The sequence below is a fragment of the Centrocercus urophasianus genome, unplaced genomic scaffold, assembly GCF_019232065.1.
Source record: "Centrocercus urophasianus isolate 14NV4802_14NV808 unplaced genomic scaffold, USGS_Curo_1.0 seq_347, whole genome shotgun sequence".
In the NCBI taxonomy this organism is placed as follows: domain Eukaryota; kingdom Metazoa; phylum Chordata; class Aves; order Galliformes; family Phasianidae; genus Centrocercus; species Centrocercus urophasianus.
In genome coordinates this window covers 20,596-44,339 of record NW_024884919.1, presented here as the reverse complement: position 1 = coordinate 44,339, position 23,744 = coordinate 20,596, and the positions used below count along the sequence as shown (strand labels likewise).

General features: G+C 37.8%; 1 protein-coding gene across 7 annotated transcripts; it reads left to right on the top strand.

The window, feature by feature from the left end:
* The first annotated feature begins 74 nt into the window (after positions 1-74).
* Positions 75-23,586, top strand: LOC122166953 (E3 ubiquitin-protein ligase RNF170-like). 7 transcript variants are annotated; one of them, XM_042831096.1, is made up of 8 exons: positions 75-201; positions 5,592-5,662; positions 6,994-7,137; positions 12,057-12,132; positions 13,239-13,350; positions 14,351-14,424; positions 16,620-16,724; positions 20,092-23,586. In XM_042831096.1, exons 3-8 carry the CDS (start codon positions 7,001-7,003, stop codon positions 20,359-20,361), a joined length of 774 nt encoding a protein of 257 aa, XP_042687030.1. In that variant the 5' UTR covers positions 75-201; positions 5,592-5,662; positions 6,994-7,000; the 3' UTR covers positions 20,362-23,586. The 7 variants fall into 7 exon arrangements, with proteins under 7 accessions (XP_042687030.1, XP_042687032.1, XP_042687031.1 ...); XM_042831097.1 differs by lacking the exon at positions 75-201 and adding an exon at positions 2,016-3,427; XM_042831098.1 differs by lacking the exon at positions 5,592-5,662.
* The last annotated feature ends 158 nt before the right edge of the window (positions 23,587-23,744 follow it).

Below are 23,744 nucleotides of genomic sequence, written 5' to 3'. Positions count from 1 at the left end.
GGGGGCGGAGGGCCGCGGCCTTCGGCGGGCTGAGATGGGGCTGCGGCCGGCGGCGCACGGCGTTTGCAGTTCGCTTCCCCTCTCCGTGCTGGGGATAACGAGAAGCGCCAGCCTTTGCCGGTGGACGGACACGCAGCGGGGCTTCTAGTCTTGCTGTTCGCTGCAGGTGTGAGCTTGCGTGCAGAAGCACTGCTGTCTACAGTAAGGAGTTGTTGAGCTTTTTTTTTCTTTTTTTTTCTTTTTTTTTCTTGGAAAGTAAAGAAATGAAAAGCCCTTTTGGCCTCGGTTTGAGTATTGCCATATTTCACTGAGCATTATTATACTGCTTCACCTCCCTGCCTGCCTGCCCAGAAGTCACCCAGCTGAAGGCGCTTTCACGTGGCCCCGCCCGCACGCAGTGTTGGGGGTGGATGGGAGCTCTGGAGATCATCCAGTCTGACGCCCTGCTTAAACAGGTTCCCTGCAGCAGAACGCACAGGAAAGTGTCCAAATGGGTCTTGAATATCTCCAGAGGAGATTCTGTGCACAGCCTGTTCTGCTGCTCTGTGGCTTTGAAGTTAAGGGAGTGCTCTGTCTGCACATTACTTCAGTTCTGCACTCCATGTCTTTATAGCCCTGTTCCTTTATAAGCCTTGAACCTCCGTCTGTTCAAGCCTTATGGAGGAGTTGAGAACTCATCTGGGGCCTGTTCTACACAGGCCACACACCATCCAGACAGATAGCCCAAGCAGAAATGCTGCACGTATCATGCCTTTGTCTTTTTCTTCAAGCCATCAACAGTTGCAGGCTGACAAAAAAAAATGAGACTTACACATTGGAGTATTTTGCCTTGTGGAATGTGCTTCTGAAGGTTGCATCCTTAGAGATTCTAACTTGCAAAGCATGATTCCATTCAGCCTGGAGAAGAGAAGGCTATGAGGTGACCTGATAGAGACCTTTCAGTGTCTAAAGGGGAACTACAGGATAGAAGGGGACAGGCTCTTTCTGTGGTTTGTCGTGGTAGAACAAGGGGAAATGGTTTCAAGCTCAAAAAGGGTAGATTTAGGTTAGGTATAAGGAAAAAATCTTTCCCAGTGAGGAGAATGAGGCACTGGAACAGGTTACCTAGTGTTACGATTGATGCCCCATCTATGGAGACATTCAAGGCAAGGTTGGATCAGGCTCTGCACAACCTGATCTGTTTGTGGTGTCCCTATTCATTGCAGGGGAGTTGGTGTAGATAACCTTCAGAGGTCCCTTCCAACTCTAAGGATTCTATGATTCTATTATGTGATTAGGAGAAGCAGGATACCTGTTTTCCTTTTTTTTTTTTTTTTTTGGTTTTTTAGGGAATGTCACACAGAGGCTGCTGATCTCCAGCCCTGCAGAGAACTGCTCTGTCAGGCAAGCATGTTGGTGAGGCAGATCTTTATACTGAAGAAATGTTAGCCCGTGTTGAAATGGCCCTGCCCTGTTATGGCTTTGTAGTAAATCTAACAGGACTGTTTACATTTTTATTTTTCTCTTCTGCAGTGAGTGTGTGTGCACATGAACGTATTCAGCTATAATTTGCTCAGTCAGCTGTTCTGATTTCTGACTCCAAAGTAGCTTATAACTCATAGCAATACTGTATGAATAGATTGCATGAAGTCCTAGTAAAATATTACCAAGTCTGTTTTAACATTCTCACAGTTTGTATCTTGTTAATTCGTATGCTGCTTTATTTTATTTTTTATTTCCCGTATTACACATGCCCTTTGGTTTCTGATATTAAAACTGATGGAGATACATATCACTGGGGGTTGTGTGCTTTATGCAAGTAAGAATTCAATCACAAAAATGAAGTAAACCCTGCTTTATCAAAAAAAAAACATTTTCTAAGTATACCCACTGCCATTACCCATTTCTCTGCTAAAAGGTTGTGTATTTATTGTCTGCACTGCTGCCTCTAAGACCAACTTTGAGCACACCTTCAGTGCTGCTTGTTCATTCCCTCTTGCTCATCGTTCGTGCTGAAAGCATGCCATTGTTATGGTCTCTGAATGCACTCTCGGCATACCCTTCAATCTTGCATGAAGGAAAGTGACTGTAGAATCCATTAGCAAAATTTCCGTTCTGAACCAAACAGTGGTGTCAGGTCCCACCTGTATTTTTTGCTGGTCCTTCACAAGTGGTCAGAACACACTAATACCACATAGTAGAAAATAGGCAACTTCCAACAGGAAAGATCTCAATAGAAGGGCTGCTACAGAATAAACCTGCCCCTTTTTAGTGTACTTAAGTTGATTTCTATTACCTAAAGTAGGTCACTTAGGAGAAACCTGCTGTCACAAATGAAACCAATTTATACTCATTCCCTTATCTTGTGAGGACTCAGTTTAGGACTTAGGACTTGAGGACAGGTCTTTTTGGTGTTTGAAAAAATGAGAATTGAATTGCGAGAGTGATCGGTACTTCTGAATACTACAGTTTTGTAAGCCTGCCTTTCTCAGTAGTATTTTCCTGGTTAGGAGGTCATTTATCCTGGAGAACTCATAGCCTCTCCAAAGTGAGAAACATCTCTGAGGAAATGAAGTAATGGTTCTGCTAGTAAAAGACATCAGCCAAAATGTATTATAATTTCCTGCATATGCTTTGGCCTCCTCCCCTGTCTTCATCTTTCACTTTTTCATATTTTGAGCACTGTTGGTGGCTGTCAGTATTGCAGCAGAAGTAGCACTGAACTGAAGTAGGTTATTCTTAGTCAGTTGCCCCTCAGCCCATCCTTGAAAGGACATGTTGTTATCAAAAATATTTTTCATATGCTGAGCAAATTGCAGCCTTCTCTCCAAGTCTGTGTCACTCTTGGTTGCTAATCAGTATTTCACGGCAGTACTGCATCTATATTATCTTATTGTTTTCTTCTCTGAGGTGAAGAGAGCCTCTTTGTTCCTTAAGGCTTATGTCCTCCTTTGGTGGTAGATCCTAAGATCTTAGTCTTTCCAAGAGTATATCAGCATATGGTGATATACTTGCTGAACTTGGAATATACAAATCTTATAGCTGTGGGGATATTCTGACTTTGGGTAGCTAGCAGCAAGTACTTAATACATCATGGCAAAGTTGTTTTTTGTTTGTATGCAAGTTATGGCATGGCTATTGCTCTTACTGTGCTGTATGTAGTACGTCAGAGTCTCATAAGGATACAGTGATGTATCCACAGCAGTGTGGGGTCTTCATGCCCTCATATGTCAGTATTATCAGTATGAGTTTTCAATAATAATATTGCCACAAACGTAATGTTACTTCTTGCAGTTCTCTTTTTTTTTCCGCATGAAGTTGTATCTATTGCTCAACTTAACCATGAAATGGGAAAATTGCTATTGGAAGCGCAAACAAAACACTTTTGCTTTCTGTCTGTAATCTGTCTCAGCAAAACTCGGGAAAAGCAAAGCTATTATGTGTTCAGGTGAGTAGTATGAAATGTTTCTTACCAGCATAAATTCCATCCCTTTCTATTTTGAAGTGTTCTGTGACCAGCTGAATCTGTTTGAGGTTATTTACATTCTGTAGCCATACAGAATCCTGGGTCGCGTAAACCTGCACTGTGCTGCAGAGTCCCGCTGTTATTTAGTGAGGACAAGGAGTGGAGCAGTAATTGCTTGTCCGTTTTACTTACTGGGCAGTTGAGCTAGTTTGCCATGTGCAAGTGCTTGAACATGAGCTGAAAATTAAGAGTTTTTGTTGTTCTTGTCTTTTTCTACCTTGCAAGTTTTTGTTGGTTTTTTAAACTTTGCAACTATGCTGTTGTCATTCCTGTTGCCATTCAAGTTGATGGTATGAATTCCAATTTAGATGAGAGTTTTTTTGGTTTTTTTTTTTCCTTTAATTGGAAGGCAGGGTGAGGTTATGCTTTCTTTTCAGAAAGCCACCTTCCTGCTGACTGGTTAAAAAGAGAAAAAAAAATCATTAATCTAAACAAAGATCAACTCTTAGAATTTAATCTGTTTCTTACTACTTGCTTCTTTAACTGAAGTCATTGTGTTGTTGTGGAGCTTTTCTTAAAAAGCTAGAATGGACTAGAATTAATTTTTTGTATGAAAGAAGTACAGCATCAAAACTTTGACATCATCTTTGTAATAATTAAACAAAAAAATTAGTAGAAATTTATATAGAGACAAATAAACAACTTTAAAATTATTTAATGTCTGTGGTCTCCAAGGCCAATCTGAAAAAGCTGAGAAAATAGTTATTTTTGGATAATCATCCAAATAGGATGGATCAAGTTAAACAGATTGAACGAAATATTTTATAGAAGTAGCATCAAGTTTCTGTTGTATGACATCCAATTATTACTGCATAATATTTTATGAGAGATTAGGTATCTTTGCTAGTGTCAGGTTCTACAAGTCTTCCCTGAGATACACTTAGTCCATGTCAGTGCTGGTTGTCACTGAGGACAATTTCATTACATCACTTAATGTTAAGTCTTACGAGCTAAGGTTGTTGTTCAGCTCTTTATTGTGCTGGCTCCTGCTAGGCTCTTGCACTGGAAAGCCAGATTCCATAGCAGCAGTTGGAGGGCTATTAGCATTCAGAGCACCATGAATTTGTTTGTGTGCTGTTGTGGTTGCACTTGAGGAAATGTAAACTGCCAGCTTGCAGTTCTGTATATTCTGTTGGAAAATGTTACAAGCGGACTTGAGATCAGAAAATTCTTTTCTCCTTCAGTCAGACAATTTTCAAATAGTTTATTTCAGTAGTGTTCTCTTTGGGACCATTGTTGGGTCTTTGTTTTGTTTTGTTTTTTGCATACTCACCCGGGCAATTAAAGCCAGGCTGTGAAGGCATCTATGTGTCTCACTGCCACGGTGAGCATTTCTGAAAAATTGCTTAGAAATCAATAGGATGCAGCTATTGTTAGCATGCTGGTCTGTTCTGACAGAGCTGTTTTATGACTGTGGACCAGTTCCTCGCCAGTTATTTCTGCAGGTGCATGGAGCAAACAACCCAGGAATGACAATGTGACGTAGTTAAGGTTAGTACAGAGATGGTGATGCTTAAGGAGAGACAGTGTAAGAGCTGAAAATAGCAGTATTCTCCCTCAGATGCAACTGTGAAAAATGAATGTCCCAGAATGAGGAATTGTAAGAGAGAGAAACTTCAAGACTGATGATGAGAAAAAAGTGCACAGTTTGGGAATGTCGAGCTGGGGAGGCATCGCCGCATGCCAGGAATTTAGGCTCGGAAGATTTCCACAGCAGCATAGCATATAGCTTAACAAAAGCTGTATCATTGTGTAACAAGGTATACAGCACCATGCTGTAGCTCTTTGTGTAGTTTGTTGTTTCTGTGTAAGACCTTTCCACAGATATCTGGTCTTTTGTTCATTAGTATATATGAAATCTGTGTCAATATTGACCTACTTTAGACATGGCTCTTCATGAGTCTGTGGTATTCTGTGTTTAGAAAAACCTCTTTCCAAATGTGAATTGGCACTTCAGTAGCTAGACTGTGACAGTTGTGTGTGAGAAGCTGCATGTGTCACAGCTCAGGCTGAGGCACACGTTAAGCAAATGTAGCTTATCGTTTCACCTTATATATGCTTCATTATTTCATTTTGTTTTCCACAGTGGAAGTCCAAAAATAAAGGAACAATGAAAGGAATCTACCCTTCATTCTCAGTGTTTTCTCTGCTCTTATGGTACTTAATTATATCACTTACCCCTTTTATAGTAATGTTAGAATATACTGTTTTCCTTGCCTTACTGCTGCAGAGGTAGTTCCCACAACTAAGCTCCACGATTCATACAAGAATGGATCTGTGGAGCAAAACCAGTCATCTTACAGAGAAGATGACATCTTATGTTAGTGTAGACTGGCATGTTGAAATTTTGTCAGGATTGCATATTAGAATTGTGCACTAAAATCCCCATAACTTGAAAAATTCTCTTTCATTTTTGCACATAATTCAGAGCTAGGTAATGTCTTTTGTAGCAGTATTTGTTAGACAGCAAGGTTCAAATTTGACAGTGACATATGAGCTGTGAACTAGTGTGATACTCTAATGAAAGTTTGCAGGCTTAAGGCACCCACACAGGAATAGAAAGTGAAGTAAATGATGCCAGTCTTCCCTGACCTCGTAAACTGATGCTGAGATTTTACGTCAGTTCTGAATGGGAATACTCCAACTATGTAAGGACACAGCTTAAATACAACATTTTTTTGTTATTTTTACCAGACTTAGCTTCATTCTTCTGATTTCATAGTATTCACAGCTGCAGTTCATTTCACTTCCTGGTTGCAGCAGGAGTGATTTAGAAGTATGTTGCAGACTGTTTTATGTTGCTTGTTTCTTGAGCTGTAGGTAATGAATGTTAGTGCTGGCAAGTCATTCTGTTTTGCATATGCAAAATAAATTTAAAACAAACAAGTCTGACAAGGGAAGACTGAAAATACCCTTTTGTTTTCAAGCTTTCCTCACGTTTCTCTCTGAAAGGTAAGGCATAGAAGAGATAGATAAAATACAGAATTCATCAGATGTTTTATGTGTATACAGTTGGACATTTAATACTGCAGTACATTGTCTTACCTTAGCAGCAGTCATGTGTTACACAATAGCAAAAATTCTTGATAATGTAGAACCATACTTTTTATAAACAAGATTGTGGTTAGAATATGTCAAATGCGGTAGGATGTCCTGTCTTTAATGTATTTTTTAAAGGTTTACAGGTAAGGTATTTGATTGATGTTTCAAAAAAAGTCTTTAGATTGCAACGCAGTCATTAAGACTTGCTTACTGATGTACAAAACAAATGTTTTGTAGTCCTTTGCAGCAAGCTCTATTAGGTAAAATGCATGTTTTATCTTTTTTTTTAACTGTTTTTTCCCAGCAGTTGGTTTTTTATTCAAGAATTTGTGTGTAAACAGATACATGCATATGTATTACTTGTAACTGTTTAATAATATACGTGTGTATGCGTATGTGTATCTCTAGATATTCAGTATACATATATATTTCTTTTTGCATTTTAGAGCTGTGATGGACAGTCACCAGGCAGAAGTTCAGAGTTTGAAGCTAGATAATGATTCAGTTATAGAAGGAATAAGTGACCAGGTACTGGTGGCAGTTGTGCTCAGTTTCACTTTCATTGCTGCTCTGATATATACGCTTTTCAGGTGAGAATATGTTGATAGGAATTGATCAACATGCTTGGGTTTGTCAAATTCTAACTTTCTCAACAAATTGAAAAATATACAACACTTATCTTGTGACATAAAGGAAATGATTATTTGATCATTTACTCTGCTTAACCAGTTGCTCGGTCAAGTTCATAATTTAATTCAAAGTTAGAGTTAAATGATGAATTTCTCAAAACTCAAGTCTAATATTTCTATATGTTCATCATTCTTTATTACTGAAAATAAATTCACAAACTGGTTGGTGTGTTGTATTTCATTACTAAGTAGAGATTTATTAATAATGACTCCACAATTAAGGCTGAATATTATCCTTCAATGCACATTCTAGTTGAATTCTCATAAATAAGTAGGCTGATTTATTTATTTATGAGAATATTTGGAAAACAATGGATTTTAATAGACTTTCTGTGAAAGAAAAGGCTAAGTCCAGAATGAAAGAACTTTAAAGGTCAAGTAATCAAACCTTACTTGTAGTTCCAGAGTTTTTCCTAACAACCTAACAAACATTTTAGCCTGTGTGTTTTTGGGAAGATAAATCTGAGCTTCAGACTGGCGTTTTACTGATTTTAGTCTGTTTTTTAATGCATGTCTGTAGAGTTATGAATACAAAGGCAATTTTAACGTTTTAGAGAACCGAATGTTAGTGATGAATTGGCATTAGGAAACTTACTGAGGAGGACCTGTCTGTATGAGAAGTACTGGTAAGGTAGGGTGTGTTTGAGAGCGTGCCATGAAAGACACCAGGAGCTGAAAAGCTTAGGTAAAATGCAGGGCAGTGCTGCGGTTCACAAGCAGGAACTTTAGAGAAATTAACACACATCCATGTGCTTTTCCTGCTGAGGCTGTTTCAGATATTTAAATGACACAACAGTGCTTCTCTTCCCTCAGGAGTCCTCCCTCTCTTGTGCTTTTGTTATCTCTTATGTTATTCTTAGCACATGTGACTTGAATTCGAAGTTTTCCATTAAGGTTTAAAAACAAAATGTTTACTATTTATAATGGAAGGTAAGTTAAGACAGAAAAAAAAAAAAAGTGAGCAAAATAAGGTTGGTCAGCATTGGGCAAGGGCAATGGAAGTTTACTTAGGATTAGTATTCAGGAAGATGATACACTGGTGATGGAGGGCTGTGCAGGAAGCAGGGGGAGGATTTGGTACTTTCTACCTGAATCAGATTTTCTGTGGATCCTGGTACATGCCCTGCTGGTTTGTTTTCTAGAATGGTGAACAAATTCGAGCAAAAAGTTCCCGTATTTTAAAAGTATACAAATCAGTTTATTTCTGCATGATAAAACTGGCTGCTGTAGGTCTTGTCAGCATCATCTTAGATATACGCTTTGCCTTCTGTAGCCTCTGAATGTTGTCTGTATTAAGCAGTGTTTTTCTCTGAAATTCTTTGTGTTGTCTCCATCAAAATCTGTGCGTTATAAAATCCCAACAGTACATGAAGTACGATAATATTTGTCAGTGGAGGAGAGACAGGAGACAGAAGGATTTTCTTATTTGTCCCTGATTATCTTTCTGTTTCCTATTCCATGTTTGTTGCCCCCATTGTCTTTGCTACCAATGTTAAGTTGGGTAGAAATAGGTCCTGAGCACGAATATGTGAAGGAAGCATCTGGAGATCTGAAGGAAGCTTAGGAGAGTGAATACAGTTGCAGGAAGTAAATAAAAAAATACTAGAGAAGGGAAAGCAGGCAGCATGGAATCGTAAAACCACAGAATATTTTGGATTTGAAGGGACCTTAAAGACGACCCAGTTCCAGCCCCTGCCATGGGCAGGGCTGCCTCCTACCAGCTCTTCCTGGCCTTGAACACTTCCAGGGATGGGGCACCACAGCTTCTCTGGACAGCTGTGCCAGGGCCTCACCACCCTCTGAGTGAAGAAATTCCACCCAACATTCATCTAAAATCTTCCCACTTTCACTTTAAAGCAGTTACACCTTTGTCCTGTCACTACATGCCCTTGCAAAAAGGGCTTGTTCCAGTAAATCTAGGGGGAGGCAAAAGTTGAATATGGAAAGAATTTTTAGGGGGTATTGCTACTCTCCTTCTTTACAGTGGAAAATTCAAGGAAGGATGACATTGGGGCAGGAGCTGAAAGTCTCTTTGCTTTTGGTTTTGAAACTTAATTACTGACATATATACCAATTTGCAGATGTTTGGGTCTGTTTCTGTAATGAACTTTTGTTGACCCTGTATGTTTTAGAGTTGTTCATTTAGATGAAATGCAGCCAGATTTTTACAGAAACATCTTTTAAATATGTCATCTTTTAAATATGTGGAGATCATCACAAATGAGTACTAAAGGTTTGATATAAAATGCGGTTAGTACTTTCAGCAGAAATGAAGTCTTTATCCTTGGAGGAAAAAACAGCAGTAATGACAAACAAACAATAATGGTGCCAGTCTGAACATATCCTGTCCCTCACTGCCCCTGTGTGACAGCTCGCACTGAACAAATGGGCAGCCTTCCTCCTGGTAGTGATAGTTTTGTGGGGCCCTTTGTAAGACATGGTGAAATCTTGCCACGTTATGAGATTTCTTTCCTCAAGTTATGGGGTCTAAAACTCAGAAGCAAGAAAAGTTGTTTACTTCTAACCTTATTTCTTTCTGACTTGTATTTAGCTAGGCAAATGTCTGTAGTTACATAGCACTACACTGTGTCTTATTCCAATTTTCAGTATTCCAATAATCCAGTATTACTTTTCAGAAAGGGTGGTCAGGCACTGGAACGGACTGCCCAGGGAGGTGGTGGAGTCACCGAGCCTGGGGGTGTTCAAGGAAAGGCTGGATGTTGTGTTGAGGGACATGGTTTAGTAGGAGCTATTGGGAATAGGTGAACGGTTGGACTGGATGATCTTTTAGGTCTTTTCCAACCTTGGTGATCCTATGATTCTATGATTCTATGAATTTATTTTCTCACACTAACAGCACAACAGAAGCTATGATTCCGATGTGTCATGAACACTGCCTGTCCCCTTCTGACATTGTGCAGTGTTGTGCCACTGAAGCATCTGATGCATAAGCAACAGATGCTCTACCTCTGTGCCTCTACGGTCACACACATTGAAGATAGTATGTAATACCAGACTGAAGTCATGTATGTAAGTTATTTGTGCCAAGATGAAATGCAAGATATGCCCTGTTAATTACAGTTTGTCTGTTTTAGATAACACTGGTAACAAATTGGCAATTAGTTGTTTATGAGGGAATCGAGGTGAACTGGCTTGTAATTCACACTATTCAGTTACATGTGGTTTGCTTTGAATTTCAATGTGTATCAAACTTTTGACAAAACAAAGGTGCAATACATGCCAATTTGTAGAGTCCAAACAGGAAAATACTGATAAACATGTAACTTGAATTACAGACAACTTCCACAAGGTCAGACTTTTGAAGTGTAAGCATTTCGTATAGTTTTCATTTTTCACTCACTTTTCTGCTAAATAAATGCAATTTTTGCAAATAATCACAGTTATTGTTAGCCTGAAAATACAGTTTTATTTCTATTCCTCTTTGAAGAAAGAATAAAGGAGAAAATGTCATAGCAGTAATGCAGTGCTGTAATTTCTTTCATCAAACGAAGGAAATATTGCAGATGGGCCTAGAGCCACTGAGGAATTTGCATAAACAGATTCAGAAAAAGTTGTGAAAATTCAACCAGTGTAACCTTCAGCTCTGATACAGGGTCAGGCTGCCTAGGTCACTCCTGGAATCAGTATAACACATTCTTCAATTTAACTTTTAGCAAGACATAGCTCACAGTACCCTGAGGTAATCTTGTCTGATTTGGTACACTTTGTAGTTTGAAATGGTTTACCACCAACCTTTAGGTAACGGTGGAAAATAATTACTCATACCTGTTAGATTGAAAGATTTATCTTGCCTCCTCTCCATAAACAGTCTCCCATACAAGGTCCCATTTCTTCTGCTTTTCTCTAACATTTTACAAACGTCAACATTATCGATCTTATCATTCTCTTCTGACCTTCCTCTAACTTTCCTACATCTTTTTATGCATTTTGCTCAAAATGGAAGACACAACCCATCTGAGACCTCTACAGTGTTGAGAAGTTAAATCCATGTGGATGAATAAAACAATGTTGTTGACTCATATTTTTTGTAACTCAACACGTCTTAATGTTGTCAGTACCATGTCTAATTCCAATCCCATTCCTGTTGTGCTTTTGAATTTTAATATATCCAGCCTCCTTTCTTCAGTGAGTGTCTTCCCTCACATTCCTCTTTATTTTGATGTTTCTAACCTGTAGTCTTCTTGCCAGTAGAGTCTGCAGAGATTTCTTTTTATAGCCAATCTGCTGATAGTTACGTAAAGTCAACATTCTAAAGCAAATTTGCCTACCCTTCTTATGTAAATGTGGATTCATCTTTTGTGTAGCAGATAAACCTGAAGTAGTTCAGGTTTTTCAGTCCATGATAAATTATGTAGTAAGTGGGGGGAAGGAATTTACAAGTAATCCAGCAGTACAAAAATGAGAAATCAAGACAGTTTTTCTGCATGATGAATATTAAATCTTTCAAGCAGCTTTATTTTATTTTATTTTATTTTATTTTATTTTATTTTATTTTATTTTATTTTTTGGCAGGCTGATGGAATAATTTTTCAGATCAAAATTGAGTTTTAATGTGGGTTATTAATTGATTATGGAAACTTAGAAAAATTTTGCTGCTGTACAGCTTGCTGGCCAGAGTTACTTTAGAATCTACAGTAATTGTCCTTTTTCTTTAATTATTTGTGTACTTCCTTTAAAATGCCTTCTTGCAGGAAATAATTGTTTTTTCTCTTTTGTTCAAGTCGTTTTTTTCAGTCAGTTATTTTTCAGTGTTGGTTCACAGTGTTTGTATTTCTTACTGCTTATATTTCCTTTCACAGAAATGAACACCAGAACATACATCCAGAAAATCAAGAGCTAGTACGAGCTCTTCGTCAGCAGCTTCAAACAGAACAGGTGCTTTGCTGAGCGTTGGAATCATTCTCAGTCTGGTTTGGGGTAGGCTTCTCTCCAAGGTTCTGGAAAAAGCTAGTCTTGGGAATCTTTGAATCTGATTTACTGTACAGAGGCAACCTTAAAATTGATCAAACAATGAGATGATGTGGGGTTTTTTTTTATGGGTACGTCAAGTCATTACAAGATGTAACGGGTTCTAATTTCAAGACAGCTTTTGCCACAAGGTGGAGTATGTTAGGTTATGTTGTGTGGTTCCTGCAGTGCTCCTGGGAATTTGGTGGTGAAGAAAAGGAAATCTGGAGAACAACTTGCTGCCATAGGACAATGTTCAGATGATTAAAAGGACAAGTTGTGTAGCAGAACAATGGTACATCAGCCAGAGCAGTCAGAGCAAGGCAACAGGGTTTGCACACAATTCTGGCATGCAGATGAGAGGCTAACGTGTAGCCACATTATTAGCAGTTGCTGAGGCCCAAACCTAGAATGAGAGAAGCCATACTTATCAGAGAATGTTCAGGAGAGTCTTCAATCATTTGTGAAATAATGACAGATTTTTTTTACAAGAGTACATTTTTAAGTAGAGGAAGCACACAACAAATTGGGAAGGAAAAAACAGGTCGTAGCAGTGATGTACACAAGCTGGTGTCAGTGTTTGAGAACCCTAAATTGTGCAGTTGGTAAGCAGTGCAGTTCAAGTGCCTGATTTGGGACAAAGCTAATTAGAAAAATAGGTGGACCTGAGTTGATATCAGTGCTTCAGCATGCCTTGCCTTATGTATTCTACTTAGTGTGGAGGACCTGAAGGCTTCTACCTTTCTGATCTTTAACTGGATTGAAGCTCTTACATATGTAACAGGTGAAGGGTAAAGTAATGTGCTTGTCACCAGAAGAACATGCTTAGTGAAACAGTTTTTGCATTTAAATGTATTTGATTTTTTTTAATTTAAATTTAGTTAGGTTTTATTTGGTTTTGCATATTTGAATATTCAACTTACAGGGTTTTTTGTTTGTTTGTTTTGTTGTTGTTTTTTTTTTAATTTAAGTTCAGTGGAATTATTATGTAATAAATAGTATCTCTGGCATTTCCTATTTCTCTTCTGTCCCAGCAGGATGCTTCTAATGGTGACAGACATCGCTTCTATACAGACATGTCTTGTCCAGTCTGTTTGCAACAAGCAACGTTTCCCATAGAAACAAACTGTGGGCATCTCTTCTGTGGTAAGTTGGAAAACCTCCGACTCCCAAAGGTAAAACTAGAACAGAAGCAGAATCTCCTGGCAGTCGTACTGTCACCCCAATGGAAAGCTGTGCTGGATTTTAACTGCTTATCTTCACATCTGTGTTAAAAATAATTTTAATGTAATTTGTTCATAAAATGCATTTTAAGAACTAGTTGCTTCCAGAATGTGCTAGATTTTTTTCTATGCTATCGAAATTAAAAATGCATTTAAAAGCATTGTGGACAAAGAGTATCGTTTATTTCCTGCTACTGAAAAACAGCAGGGATTGAAATACACTTGGAAAGGTACCATTTTAAAAACTAGCTTAGAAAAAATAAAAAAAAATCTTATTGGTCTTATCATCACAGAGTATTTTGTTTGTTTGTTTTGTAGAAGTCCTGTAGAATTACCATTAGCTTAAAATGCTTAAAATATTCGCCTGTCTTTGATGCCCAGTTGTTTGAATTGAGAAATGCACATATAAAAGCTCTATTTTGCTTCCTCTCCCTCAGTTCTCCCAATAGAATTATTTCACTGCAGTTGTCTAGTTTTACAGTGTATATAATGCTTGGTTGTAGGAAAAAAAATCACATATAAGGAAAAGAGTAAAAGAAAACAGATTTTCATATATTTTTTTCACCCATTAAAGCTCTGATATTAAAGCCAGGTTTTCAGGATGAATTTCTCGTGTCTTGATATTTTTATCATTTCTAACTTTTCAATTCTTAACAGTTTTAATTATTTGTTTTCTGAATTAATAGTTTAGGCATTTTCTGTTTTTTCAGAAAACAATATCTTAAAATTTATGATGATTCAGAACCTGTTCAGGATTTTTCTGATTAACAGTGGTGAATTTGAATGCATCTGTTCTTGGTATCTTCACTGAACAGTCTATTGAAAATCACACATCTCTGTTGTTTTGCTGATGCTTAACGTATCATTTCATGCACTTATGTTTTAACTCATAAGTGTCAATATCTGTAATTTATGTGTGTCAGGTTCCTGCATCATTGCATACTGGAGATATGGATCATGGCTTGGTGCCATCCGTTGTCCAATCTGCAGACAAACGGTAATGTTTTAAGTAATCCTGGGCCTTATGGTTTAGCAACCTAGTGCAACTTACCTAGTGCAGTACTTATATTTGAGCTGCCTTATTAAGACTGACAGAAGAAGGAATCTGAAGCTGAAAGTACATGGATATGTAAATGTCTATGGTGGGCATTGTTTTTTAAATGTTTTGCTTTGCCAATAAGAAGTGTGAGAAAAAGTACAAACTAAGAAAAACTCAGGTTTAAGTGAACAGCACTGCTTATCCAGACATTTTTCTGTAAAGGAGTATAGAAAAAACAGAACAATATAAGATCTTAGCTATGATTCTTCTCTGCTTTGTGTTTGGGATGTTAAACAACTTGTTAAACCAGAACTTGTATCTTAGAGACCTAGCTGGTCTGGAAGACTTCCATAGACTTAAAATACTACTGGTTTCTAATAAGTGTCCTCTTCCTTCCTGTTATCTCTGCCAAACAAAACACACACAAAACTGTCAATTTCTTACTTTGGTCCTACTTTTAGTTTTTATTAATTTTAACTTTGCAGAGGAAGCACATTAACTTACTCCTTGCACAGTTTGCTTATGTTGTTAGTTTGAAATATGTCCTTGCAATTCACTAACACTCAATATTTGAGTATCATTCTGTTTTAACAAATGTACCTTTGTGTTTTAACAATGGAAACACTACAGAGTTACATAATCCATTAGAAGTTACTAGCATGCTTTGTGGCACTGCCCATGCTTTATATCCTGTTTTGTTTTGGTGTCTTAGCAGGACCACAAGAAAGCAGATAAAAGAAAGAGAAGTAGATATTCCTAGAGAATTAATGAGTTTTGAGTGTAGCCTGTGAGGAGAGACAGAGAAGGTACAGAAGATGGAAAAGCTGAAATTAAGATATTTTGAAGAGTTTCTTTTCTTTAATGTCTCCTTGTAGATAGATATTCCTCTGTCATCCTCTGAGTAATAAATACACTGGATGGGATTGCTTTCATGATTATGCATTCATTCTTATCCCTCTTGCAAGGTAGAAGTGAAGCATCACTAAAATGAGGAGCGGAGGTGTATATACATGAACAACATGAGTCACACAGAAGGATTATAGCAGGGCTGGAACTGGAATGTAGCTCTGCTTATGCTGTTATTTTCCAAGTGTGACTGCTGCATTTAAAATCTCCTACAAGACCATACCTTGCATTACACTCTCAAAAGCTGCTAGGAGTTCAGTCTCTTGAAACACATGATTTAATATAACATCAGAACACTTGAAGAAACATTATTTTTAAAACTTATTTATCTTGACACGAAATGTAATGAAATGAATAAATGTTGCTCAACAACCAAGTAATGGTTTCATGCCTGGGAGAAAGGAGAAGACCTTCCTTCTGAACATTACTTTTTTCCCCCTTTTGATTTAACACAGAGCTGGGAATTATTAGCTGTTGGAGCCGTAAACTGGTTTTCAAAACTTCTAATGGTCGGTAGAGAGAACTTATGAAGATCATTTTAAGTATAAAGATTTTCTGTTTGCTATGATAAGCTACATTTTTATAGCTGAACATGTTTTCAAATACAAGACTTACTTCTTCAGAAGCTCCTAAACAGAAAAGTATGAGAGACATGAACACATATTCACGTATTTTTGTTTGCATGATAGTTTGTCCAAGAACATAAGTGAATTCTCTGTGCTTACAAGAGATATGAAGGCTGTTGTCTTTTTACTACTGTCTTTTATTATTCACCTTGTTTTTGGTACAGTTGTCCACAGGGAGAAATACAAAGTTTTGCTCGTTTGTGGAAATGCAAAGTGATTCTAAAGGTGACAAAGAATGGCCTTAGCGGATGCTCTACTTGATTTTTGAGTTAAAGAAATGAAACTAGGTTAATTTGTGGAATTAACTTTATTCTCTGAATCATCTATCCAACTTCTGCTACAGTAAAGTACTCTTAGATGGAAGGTTCTTATGCACATTTTTAAGGGTCTTTTAAAAATGCATCAATATTCTTTGAAGAGATATAGGCAAATAGCTTGTTAAAATATGAAAGTTGTATCCGTGTAAATATTAGTACTCTTCATTTTAGTTTGGTAGTAAGTAGTTTGCACAAAGTTTGTTCTGTGTAATTAACTGAAGATGTACTGTAATATAGTGTAATTCTCAATATCTGCATTTAAGAGATGGTTGAACATGTACCAAAATCTTCCTGCTGTGCCTAGGTGACATTGTTTTTACCACTCTTCGGTGAAGATCAGCAGGGTGCAACTCAAGTATTACAAGATGTTAATGATTACAATCGGAGATTCTCGGGACAACCCAGATCTGTAAGTTTGGGGTAAATTTGGGTGGAGGTCAGTAATTTCAGGGGATGATTAACAGCATTTGGATAACTTTTTTTCCCCACTGTATTTTCTATATCCGATATATACAGACTACACAGGTTTTTCTTAGGACAGGCATATCCAACCTGCAGGTCACTTAGGATGCTGGGCAGCTAGTAATGCATCCTCACAAGATCATAGAATTTTGATATTTATTATGTGATTGTAGGCAGTGTTTTTCATAAGTTTGTTGTGCATAGCTTGAGTGTGGACTGCAGAAGTGACAATGGAATGCTGTGCAGGGCTGGACACAGGGCAGTGCTAACTCTGCCTCCTCTGCACACCCTACATACTCAGCCAAATTAAAACCCACATGTATTCTACATTACATGTGGTTGTGCAGCCTAGGGAGAAAAAAGCAGTAATTGCTGATGATATTATTGCAACCTACCAACACATATGCCTGTGAAGACACACATTTCTTGTTATTAAGCTGACATATAAGTTGTCTTGTTTAATTATTGAGCTTGGGCTTGTGTTATTTCATAAAATAAATTGGTATGTTAACACTTTCACTGCGGAAGAGATATCCAGAATACTCATGCAGTACTGACAAATCCTGTAATTTTTAACATCTCAAAAAACTCACAAGAAGTCTGTAATATCTTGTGATTTTTTTTAAATTAGTTTTGCAACTTGTATTTAATTAGCGTTTCTGCCGTTCTGACCACGTGGGGGCAATGTACAAGTAATAATCACCTTGTGTCAGTTTGCTAATCCAAGCATGTTGAAGGGTGGTTTAAAGAGAACACTCATTATACCTGCATTTATTCATATATATATATATTCATATATATATTTATTTGTAGATTAATGGAATCATGCATTTAGCAGCCACCTTTTTTTTTTTTTTTGCATGAAAGTAACACAATAAGTTAAATGTTTTATGATAAAGTCTAAAATACAAATAAAAGGAAAGTACAAAAGAAAAAAAAAGTATGTATTTCAAAATATTATAATTAATGTATATTAAAACATTGTTATATACATGCAGTATATTTCATATGTGGCCCAAGACAATTCCTCTTCATTCAGAGTGGCGCACGAAAGTCAAAAGGCTGGACATTCATGCCTTAGGAAATCCATGCTGATATGGTTAATAGAGTTACAGAGCCATAAAATAGTTTGGACTGGGAGGGACCTTAAAGTCTGTCCAGTTCCAGTCTCCCTGATTTGGGACATGCACCAGATCAGGCTGCCCGGGGCTCCGTCCTACCTGGCCTTGAATGCCTCCAGGGATGGAGTGATTAAGTTAGATAAGTTAAATTAAGATGGCTTGAAATATACTTACTTGTAATATCTTTGTGGAAATTTCTATTTCTGTTGTGAACAAGAATTACTAATAAGCCTTGGATTCCCTTTTCCTATGTTAACCTGTTTCTTGAAATGTAAGTCCTTACTCTGAAAGGATTTAATAACCAGTAAAAATGCTTAATGAAATAAATGAGCTCCCTCATTATTATAATCATGCTCCCTTGATTAATCTCTTTAAATTGATCAGAAGAATCGGAAGTTCTACTGTGCCTTTCTTCAGATTTCAAGCTGTATGCAGTTTTGATTTTTATTTTTTTCCCCGCTAGGCTATATTACAGTGTGTATTTAGACCTCTGAGTGAAGGAAGCAGGATTTTTTTTTAATAAATAGCTAAGAGACATAGTTGCAGTTCTGTGAACTTGAGAAACTCAACCTTTGACTTGAGAAAGTCAGCTTGTCTTCTCTGTGCATGTCTTGACTCGTGAAATGAAACGCATGTATGTGGGTGCCAATAACTTTGATATACTGCTTGTCTTCAGCTGTTCATTGGATTTGGATGTACGTATGTGATGGTCTTCCAACCTTTTGGCTTGTCTGGGCTGCACTGAGTAAAGATAAATTGTCTTGGGCAGCATATACATAAGTTACTCTGAAAGTAATTGTTCCTATTTACTTCCATGGAAACTGCAGTAGATACAAAGAGCACAGTAACATTATTTGATAGAGCGTGTTCTCAGCTATGAAACACTATTTTTCAACACAGTCACCACCATTAGCTGTGCATTTCCGCCAGCAGTGAACAAGAGGCTGCGTACCGTGCTCAGAACAATCTGCACCGGCTGAGGTGACCCACTGCTGCTGTCACCACTGCTGAAATGCACCACTTGCTGCCTCAGTGTGCTTACATCCACTGTTTGGTCTCCATAATCCTTCACAAGTGTTGGTGAATGTCAGTGGGTGTCATTTTTTCTGCATGGAGGAATTCAGCGACACAGCTTTGCTTCATATGCGCTGCATGTCAGAGTGCCCTTCTGCTGCCCTCTGTCACACAGCAACAGTATGTTGGAGCGTTGGGAAGGTTCACCCTCTGCTGCCATAATGTCAGTGTCTGCCTCTGACGTCATGGGTCAATATAATAAAAAGGAGGCATTACTTTTGGTGCAGCTGTTGGAATAATGAAACATTGCTAACGAAAAAATTACAGTCCAAAGAGGCAAATGATTTCTGGTTTGTGTTCTAAAGCATTTGATCCAGAATAGATAGAAACTAATTTTCAGGCTCCAGCAGACTTCTCTGGGAGCTGTATGTCTACCAGTCAATAAACTGTCCTGGATTATCCCAGAAGTCTGCATTGAGACCCTAGCCTGGGTTAGATATTTTGTTTTCTAATTATACGTGATGTGTTGCCTTAACCACATGTAACATCCCTTTCTTAAGTGCTTTTTCAGTGTTTTGATATCATTTGATATCCATTTGATATCATAGCTCTGTATACAGTAGAAATTGATTCAGTGCGAAAAATACCTATTTTCTCTTGTGCAGTCTTTCACTTAAGATGATAGAACTATAGTATGGAAGGATCCAGGGATGGATTAATTTAAAGGTTCTTTAGTTTATGTGAAAGTTTGATCCTCTGTTAGCTTTTGAGAATCACTGTGTATCATGAGGAAAGATGTGTCATGTTTCTTTCTGAAGAAATACAATCTCTTTTACCTTAACTAGTTTTTTTTCCCCCTAGGAATCCGTAGTTTTCTTCTCTTCTCATAAAAACTTCAGTAACAGTTTGCTATTTGTTGTCTCTGTGTAGTTTGTTTTCATCCACTGCTTTCCCTTCTTAATAGATAATGTACTTAGTGACAAATGAAATGCATGTTTTACTCTGAGCAATATAGCTTAAGGCTGTTGCTTGAAAACATAAGTGTTCTAACAGTGACATATAACACAGCAAAGTTAAGTCTAGAGCATTTGGTCATTTTTCTTGCAAATGAACAGATACCTAAGCTGTAATGCAGTAATAGAAACTTCACACTGAAACTCTTGGCTTGTTTCTTCATAGATTATGGAAAGAATTATGGATCTGCCCACTCTGCTGCGGCATGCATTCAGGGAGATGTTTTCTGTTGGAGGCCTCTTCTGGATGTTTCGCATCAGAATATTCCTCTGTTTGTTTGGAGCCTTTCTCTACTTGGCGTCACCTCTGGATTTTCTTCCTGAAGCTCTTTTTGGAATTCTGGGGTTCTTGGATGATTTCTTCGTCATTTTCCTTCTGCTGATATATATTTCCATCATGTACCGAGAAGTGGTGACCCAGCGTCTGAATAGATGAAATGGCTGAAGGTCAGCTAGACACAGGAATGGAATGTTTCAAAAAGAGAACCATGAGTATGGAATAGCAAGGTGCCTGTGTACAGTTTCAGTAGTTATAATTCCATAGCTTCTAACTGATCATCTTATACAAATATGAAAGGTTAGTGTGTGGTGATGCTTAACTGGAATCTTTAACTTTTGTATTACGTATGCTTCATAATGATGAGGTCAGTTTTATAATGTAATGAACTGCCTTCATCTGCTTATACCTGAGGTACAATTGTATGTGATCAAAGCAGAAAACACCTCATTTGAAGTGACTTGTGAAAAAAGGGGTTCTAGCAAAGGACTTAAAGGAAAACGAATATGTTCGGTACTCTAGACATGCATAAAGAAATTGAAAACTTCTTTGCAGGACAATTATCAATATGTTTAATGTCTCACTGTTGTGGGCTTTTAAATAAAAGTAGCTTTGTGTATCTCTGTGGAAGAAATCCAGTGACCACAGTACCAGTACCACCCTGCAGTTTGTCCACTTGCTTCACAGAAACAAGGGGAACACCTCAGTATTGCTTGAGCTGCACTGTGTACAGTTGCATGCAATTCATACAGTTTTATTTTTATATTTTGTAACAAAGCACTTGCCATATGATCTACAAGGAGAAACCTATGTTATACACGCCGGACTGCCTAGTGCTCTGTTTTTTGATGGGAGCATGTTTTTCTTTTCTTCTGAAACTTGTTTATTTAGTCAGTATGTATCTTGAAAGTGTTTTTTTTCTAATGCAGCTTTGGGTCAGTGCAGTGTATCTTCATTGGACATTTGCATGCCTTAGGCTGCATTAAGCATTTAGGCAGTAGAAAGAACCCTCAGATTTTAGGCAGTGATTATAGAAGTCACAACTGGATGTTTACACTACAGAACTTTACCAGATTGTACATTTTCAACACGAATATTAATCAACTTAGACATGAGGCATTTAATTTTCCCTTGGGGTTTTCTTGTTTGATTGACTGATTTTGATGTGGGTAGAGGGCATTTTGAATTAACTTGAAAAAGATCTTTGAGTAGGGACCACAAAAAAAAAAAGTCCTGAAAATGTTTTCAAAATGACTGGGCTATTGATGATCCCATCCCTAAAAGTTTGTGGGGGTTTTTTTGGTTGTTTTTTTTAGGGGGCTGGTAGAGAGGTGTTGTTTTGGTGGTTGTGATTTTTAACTTCAATTTTTTGGGGGGGGAACGGGGTGTTCTGTTTTTTGGTTGGTTTTGCTTTTTTATTTTCTGTTGAATTTCAGTATAGGCTATCAGAGCTACAGAATTCATTTGAAAATATTTTCATTTTATGAAAGGGAATGTCACTAGAAAGCTCAAAAATATTGTGTATCTGTGTAAATTTTAGTTAGAAAACTTAGGACAGATAATTAGTTAGGAAAGATAATTGTCATTTTACTTTAACTTCCTGAGTACTTGAAAGACTGTGGTGAGACAAGTGATTCTTTGCATGTTTACATATTATTCTATGAGACTCAGAATGAGAGGGACCTTCTCACGGCTTCTCTGTGTTGCCCATGTAGGCACCTTTCCACAGCTTCTAGTACCTAGGCTGAGAGAGCTGGGGCTGTTCAGCATGAAGAAGAGAAGACTTCTCTTCTTCTTCCAGGTAGACCATATAGTGGCCTTTCAGTAACTGAAGGGGTCTGTATGGAAGAAGGGACAGAATCTTCAGCAGAGTCTGTTGTGATAGCACAAGAGGAAATGGTTTCAAACGAAAAGAGCAGGGATGTATGGGATACTCATGAACTTACGTAAAGCAAGATAATAATTTAGAACGTTAGATAAGGCAAGATTTTGTAGTTTTGCTATGGGCAGTATTTTTGTTGTTGTTTTTTCCCCAAGAGATCCAGCTGAGTGCAAACTCCAGAAGGTATTTTTAATCAAGTTAATTTAACACCTCTGGAGTTTGGCTTGTGGGTCTACCTAGAGCGTCAATGAACTGCTTCTGTAGGACAACTGGAGTCCGTTCATAGAATCTGTCAGTCTGGTACCTCCCACGTGTTTATCCTTTGATTGTGGTTATACTTTTCGTCATGACTCTCTAGATCTAGAGTGGACAGAGGTGCATGTGAAACTGCTTGGTGATTTGTTTTCAGTGAGCTCCCTAATTCTACATGATACTGTGAAGAAGTTCATGGAGAAATGACCTAAGGAATCTGTTCCTGAAAAACAGACCTTTTGTACCTGAAAGCATGTACTTGCCACATCCACACAGATACATAAGGTTTACCTGTGTTCTGTTCACCATTTTTCTGCTAGCCAGAATGATTTCACTTGGAGTCCTCTGCTTACTTTGGAGTGTTGAATAACATTGTAAGCTTTAATTCAGCAGAGTAAACACTTGACAGAATTAGGACCATCCTGTTTTTTCACCAGGGTGTACTTTTTCTTTTTCCCTCTGGTTCTTCAAGACACTAGTGAACAGTATTATGACTTGCTCAGGCTTTTCTTTTTTTGAACAGTTGCAGTGTGAAGCTGCAGCTGACCAGCAGTGCATGGCTGCTGCTCCTCCAGGCAAATCTGAACTAGCTCTAGGATCGCTGCCTTGGGTGCTGCTATCATATTCAGCTTAATTGAAGCTGCAGAGCTCCCAAGAAGCTGGAGGTAAATACATGACCATTTAATATTCCTGAAGTATATACTTACAAGTTATTCTGGTGGCAATGTTCAGTGTAAGTACTACACCTGAGCACTAGCTTCAGAAAAGAAACACATAATGCTTTGAGGGGAGCAAACATCGCTGCGGTTTTGTTGTGTGGAATGGGGCTAATGTCTCTAAGTAAGAGGAGGAGAAAGGCTTTAGTAGAAAAGAAGCAATATGGGGGAAAATAGAATTCTTCAAAGATTCTTAAGACTTCGCCAAAATCTGTGAAATATTTCGTTATTCCAGCAATATTAACAAAAAGGAAAATCTGTGTTCAGAATTCTTGCCGAATAACTTGTAGCATCTCAAGGCCTAATGATAACCCTTATCACAAGCACTGCATAACACAGTCAGTTTCATGTTGTTTGTGACTCGCACCATTGATGCCTGGGAGGATAGGGCAGAGTGGTGTAATTTGGGGATGCAATTTTGCAATAGGTTTTGTAGAACTGTAAGAGACCTGTGTGTTACACTAGATTTTTAAGACAAAAAGATTTAAACCTACTTCTTGTTATTTTAATGATAATAAATTGGTATTAAAGTAAGAGATTCTCTTGATTTATTTTACTGCCTTTCTGTCTGTGAATGTCTTTATTCCTCCTTTTCTCCTTCACCAGCCTGCTGACAGCTCTGCTACAGTCTTGATTGATTATTATGTTATGTCTGGACATCCTGTCCACGGGCTGTAACTCTTTCTAGCTTT